Source organism: Orycteropus afer, unplaced genomic scaffold, assembly GCF_000298275.1.
Source record: "Orycteropus afer afer isolate SDZICR_OR568_19922 unplaced genomic scaffold, OryAfe1.0 scaffold00003, whole genome shotgun sequence".
Taxonomy (NCBI): domain Eukaryota; kingdom Metazoa; phylum Chordata; class Mammalia; order Tubulidentata; family Orycteropodidae; genus Orycteropus; species Orycteropus afer.
Genome location: NW_006921590.1, coordinates 24,987,228 through 24,993,227, shown reverse-complemented (window position 1 = coordinate 24,993,227; position 6,000 = coordinate 24,987,228). Strand labels below are relative to the sequence as shown.

At 36.9% G+C, this 6,000-nt stretch overlaps 1 protein-coding gene across 1 annotated transcript in view; it reads left to right on the top strand.

Annotated features, from left to right (window-relative positions):
- Positions 1 to 6,000, top strand: part of PIK3R4 (phosphoinositide-3-kinase regulatory subunit 4) — a 91,492-nt gene that overhangs the window by 30,484 nt on the left and 55,008 nt on the right. The window contains exons 2-3 of the mRNA XM_007936842.2: positions 886 to 1,019; positions 4,128 to 4,710. Of these exons, the coding sequence (XP_007935033.1) occupies positions 886 to 1,019; positions 4,128 to 4,710 (717 nt within the window). The remainder of the gene's footprint in view (positions 1 to 885; positions 1,020 to 4,127; positions 4,711 to 6,000) is intronic.

Below are 6,000 nucleotides of genomic sequence, written 5' to 3'. Positions count from 1 at the left end.
AATCTGCGAGAGCGCTGTCTCTTTAAATATCCAAAATAGTCAAGCTGCTTTTTAAACCTACAGAATGGCGGCATCCTCCGGACTGGCAAAAGTCCACAGCTCAACCCACCTTTCTCTTCACCTTCTCTGTTTGTTCCCCAGCCACTGTGCACAGTCCGTGCCATCCCTAGCTAGCAAGGTGATTTTTAGGTTAATTTTTACGTCCTACCACCACTTGGGAATGTCCAAGCTGTTTGTGCCGTCAGGGGTGCTCAGGTCCCTGCCAGACTGCAGCTCCGTATGTCTCCTTTTTTGGTATTTTCACGCAAATTCTTCTGCTATTTGGGGTTTAGTCTACTTCTGTATCCTTCCCTTCAAGGCTCAGGGGTCCGAGATTATCTTCTGTGTCTGTGTCAGTTGGTTTCCTTTTTCTTTGTTGAAGAGGGTCTGTGCAGTCCTTCTACCTAGTCCGCCATCTTGCGGGAACTCCTCTTGTTATTTTTAATTTCATTAAAAATTTAATGAATTTAAATTTTAATGTTTTAATTTCATTCTATTGTAGCTGAACAATAAGTACATGCTTTTTTAAAAAACATGTATTTCTTGTGCCTGTATATGTGTATATAATATATACATATGTATTTATTTTAAGTTATAGAATTAGGTAAATGTTTTGTGTACGAGGGAGAAAAATGGAACGATCCTTTTTGACTTTAGACTCTTAGAAACTAATGATTGGGCTATTCTTGATAGTATCTTACTTGATTGTAATTGTTTGTTGCATTAAAATTTTAACTCACCTAACTTTGGATTTTACATTTGGAGTTTTATGAACTCTCTGAATTTCTACATATTAACGGTATCTTGTACTTCATTTCTAATGGAGTTATTTCTCTTGTTTTCCAGGTTGCGTAATAGCTGAGCTTTTTACAGAAGGTGTACCACTGTTTGATCTCTCTCAGCTTTTGGCTTATAGAAATGGACATTTTTTCCCTGAACAAGTGCTAAATAAAATTGAAGATTGCAGTATCAGAGAACTGGTAATTATGCTACAGATATTTCCCATAAACTTTTTAATAGATTATGTCCCCACTTTTGATTTAGCTCTCTGGAGTGTTATGATTTTGGAAAAAAAATACAACGAAGTCCCATTGACTAATACAGTCTGTTGCCTTTATTTTGTTGGGGAGAGATTTGTCATTTTTTCCCAGTCCTTAAATATAGTCATGTGTCACTTAATGACCACAATATATCTGTGAAATAGGACATTATATAATTTGGATGTTGTGTGAACATGATGTTATATACAAGCAGTCCCCAGATTACAAAATAGTTCTATTCCTGTGTCTGTCTTTGAATTGAATTTGTATATAAGTTTGAACAGTTAGGTACAGGTTGTATGTAACAGTAATTAGTCAAATGTTTGTCTTAGTATACAGTATTTAGTGTACCTTTCTATGAATAAAAAACATTAAAGAAATACTTCCAGATACTCTAAAACACCTTTAGCATTTTAATGAATGTTTTAATTCATGTTGCAAAGTAGTGCCCTTTTGTTATTACAAACCATTGTATGTACCTTGAATTTTTAATATAATAATAAGCTTTACAAGGGTTGATCACAGATGTACGTGATCAGATGTTGCCCAAAAGTTAGGCAATATCTTTATCTTAAATAAGTATATATGTATGCATATATCTTCCCATCATAATCTTTAGTTCTGCTTTAATTTATAATTGGCAGCATAGATCTGGAAGCAGGTACTTGAAGGTTGGTGAGGTTGCATAGGACAGAACCTACTACTAGTAAATGAGGAAGATAGATATCTGAAATGAAAGAGACAGGAATGTCAATTTGAATATAATACAGCAGAATAGGGCCATTTCATATAGAAGCAAATAGCTTTGTGTACCTCCCTTGATCCTGAGGGCAATTCTGGTAGGGGAGGCAATAGAATCACAAATTAGTATTACATAGAATGGATGTGAGAAATTCTGTGAGAGTCAGCCTAAGTCATCTTACCAAATTTTTGTTTGAGAGCATCTTTTTAAAGTCAAGACAGAAATTGATGCTTGTTATGATGACTCTGAGTTGTGGAAAAGGTTATAGTATGTTTAGAATATTTTTTTAATAAGGTAAGGAAATATAACATTTTATTTGTCTTAAAATGATGACTATTGAAAAGCAAGATTCTTTAGTGGAAGCCAGTTTATCTCATATTCCGTGAGCAGTTTACTGGACTGGGAGTTGGTATTTTGTTTACCTAGTGCTGCTCTAACAGAAATATACCATAAATAGGATGTCTTTAACAAAGGAATTTATTCTCTTACAGTTCAGAGGATTTAAGTCCAAGGTCAAAGTGCCAGGCTCTAGGGGCTGGGTGAAAGCCCCTCAACTTGGGGTTCAGCTCTGTTTCCTGCTGTCGGCTCACTGAAGCTAGAGGCTTTTCTTCACTTAGACAACTGCTGGCTGCTGAGGCTGACAAACCCAAGGTTGACCAGTACAAAGGCAGAGTCCCAGTGTTACCAAACAACATGGCAGGCCACTAATTCAAGTCCATGAGAAGTCCCACGATTGGCAGGGGATGGCAGTCTGCTGAACAACAACTTGGCTACATGTAGGGTTCAAGTGTGCCAAACAGCTGGAGACCATCTTCAAAGCTGCTTCTTATATACTAGAAGCAGACCATATCCCTAAAGCAGCTACTTAGCTGCTCCGGTACATTCTGCCATGGAATTGATTGCCAGTTTCACCATGGGGAATAACTATATCCAGCTGCCTAGTCACCCAAGTGGGCCCAGCTGAGTTGACAACACCCTTAACTACCACAGTTGGCATGCCTAGGTGTTCTGTCTAGGGATGCCACAGATTTGTCTTATAACTTTGACATGTAATTTCATGTCCTTTGGGTCTACATTTTCTCAACTGTGAAAGAAATGAATTTGACTCTTTATTCTATTACTTTACCTTTCCTTATTTAGAGTACATTTGATTCTTCCAAGTTCAATGCTAAGCTCCTATTTAGAATATAAATGGAGAGTTTAAATAAGGTTCCATGAAAGATTATATGATATTCTGAAGTAATGAAAAATAAAATTTCCTATTATGCTAGAAAAAAATAGGATAAATTCATATGTGTTGTTGTTATATGCCGTCGAGTCGGCCCCGACTCATAGCGACCCCTCCTTGGGTTTCCGAGGCAGTATCACTATGGAAGTAGGATTGCCCAACCTTCCTTCTGAGGAGTGGCTGGTGGGTTTGAACCGCCAGCCTTCTGGTTAGCAGTCAGGTGCCTTAGGCACTATGCTACCAGAGCAAAAGCAAAACCTGTTGCCATTAGGTTGATTCGAACTCATAGTGATCCTATAGGTCAGAGTAGAACTGCCCCATAGTTTCCACGACTGTAATCTTTATGGAAGCAGAATGCCACATCTTCCACAGAGTGGCTGGTGGGTTTAAACTACTGACATTTCTGTTGGCGGCTAAACACTTTAACCACTATGCCACCAAGGCTTCTTTAAATTCACATTCAGTATGCCATTTCTAGAATTTGCAGGATTTATCATCTTTTACATTAGTTGAAAAGTTCTAAACCACCAGTTTCCCTTTTGACTATACCCTAGAGCTACCCTTAAACCTTTGAACTTGTGGCAGTAGGTTCTAGAGCAAGAACTTTTATGTATGTAAGAGATGTAGATGGATTTCAGGGGTTCTTTAAATGTTCCAAGAATTGTGTATAATTCTATATGCAAAAATTGTCTATACAGTTTTTTTTTTCCCCCAGAAAAGATCCATTGCTTTTCTCAGGTTCTCACTGGTGTGTGCCACCAAAAAATTTAAAAATCCTTGAGTTGTGGGGGCAACGTATAATAAATAGGTAATGCTGAACAGGGTATAATCTTCTCTTTGTGTATTTTGGCCATTGCAGTATATTAGTTTGTAATTTTCCTGTTGCTTTCTAGGATGACATTGGAGTCACATTTTACTTAATCGGGTTCTGAGAGTAGTGTCAGGTGAAGATTGAAAGTACTCAGAATTACCTTGAAAATTCTCTAAGTCATGTGTAAGTTGCCCTTGTTGCTTTCATCTGGCTTAATTTACTATACTCAAGTCTTATTTTTTACTCCCTTTCTCCCCCTTGGTGTAGGTAACTCAAATGATTCACCGTGAGCCAGATAAACGTTTAGAGGCAGAAGATTATTTAAAGCAACAGCGTGGCAATGCCTTTCCTGAAATATTTTACACTTTCCTTCAGCCATACATGGCCCAGTTTGCCAAGGAAACATTTCTCTCTGCAGATGAGCGTATTCTGGTTATACGGAAGGATTTGGGCAACATTATTAACAATCTCTGTGGACGTGATCCATCGGAAAAAGCAGAGGGGGAGCCTAAGGAAAGTGGGCTGGTTATTTTGGTGTCTGTTATAACGTCCTGCTTACAGACCCTTAAGTACTGTGATTCCAAACTTGCTGCTTTGGAACTTATTCTCCATTTGGCCCCAAGATTAAGTGTAGAAATCCTTTTGGATCGTATTACTCCCTATCTTCTGCATTTCAGCAATGACTCTGTTCCCAGAGTGAGGGCTGAAGCCTTGAGGACGTTGACCAAAGTTCTTGCTCTTGTCAAAGAGGTTCCTCGCAATGATATCAATATCTATCCGGAATATATTCTGCCAGGCATAGCCCACTTGGCCCAAGATGATGCTACTATTGTTAGACTAGCCTACGCCGGTAAGAGTTTCTTGTCTAAGTAATGGCGACTCAGTTATTTTTAAAGTTAGTGACTATAATACTTCTTGTTTCTCTGATTTCTTTGGCAGTGTGAACTTTGGGCCATAAACTATTTGATTACACATATAAATGATATTTACAGCTAATCTGTGTTTAGGACTAAACTTTTGTGTGGTCTCTCATTGTTGAAGTGATCAGAATTATTAAGTGAAAAAAGTATATAATACAGAATTGTTTTATTTTAGCAGGCATGTTCAGTTTAACTTGGAATAATACTCATGCTTCCCAGTGTGTGATATAGATCTAATATCTTTAGGCCATTATAAAGTTTCTCTGAACAGATAAACAGCAGTGTGTTGCTATTGAAAAAGATTAATTTTTCTGGGTAATTTGGTGATGGGATAATCTAGCATATGAATTTACTGAATTTTCAGATCCTTCCAGTTAGGATAATACTTAAGATATGTGGCTTCTTTGTGATGAGGTGGGTGTGCTGTATGTATCACACAACAGCTTGTTCTTGTAGTTCTCACTCAAAATCAGGTGATACAGATTCATGTTGTTAGCTCCCCAAATTAATTTGAACATGCTTATTTCTGCATGGCATATCTCACTGGAATATTTATGTAATCTTATAATTTATAATATAATCTGAAAGAAGTCAAGGATTCTCTTTTGAGGTCTTTGTGAATAATACATAATATGGCCATGGTGATGATACTGCCACTCTGAAAGATACTTGTTAATTTCATTTAGTTCATTTAATGATTTGCCTATCATAATTTGTAACCATGCATGTGAAAAATGGTCTTTGGACTCTGGCCTTACCTCTGTGCACATCCACAAAGTAAATGGTCATTGTTGGGTATAAGATACACATATTTATATTTTTATTTATCTGTTTATTACATTATTGATGGTGTCCAGGGCTAGTAGCTGTATAGATAGAAATGTCAGGCCTAGAAAAATCAGGATTTCCTTAATATAGGGAGTGCTTGTCATTTATAACAAAGCGCATTTATAATTCACTTGGTAAATATAAATGATTGAATTAAAATAAAAGCTTGTAGGTTTTTTTAAAAAAAGCTATATTTCTCATTATTACTGTTTCGTAAGTCTTATTCTTGGATCACTGAATCTTGGTCTGTTCTCAGTTATAACTGTTAAATAAGTAAAGTTCTGATGCATAGGTGCCACAGTATCAAAATGACATTCAGTTAGTAATAGCCATAGCATACTAATAGCTACTATTTATTGAAAAACCTCTACATGTCAGGACATCTGCTGCTC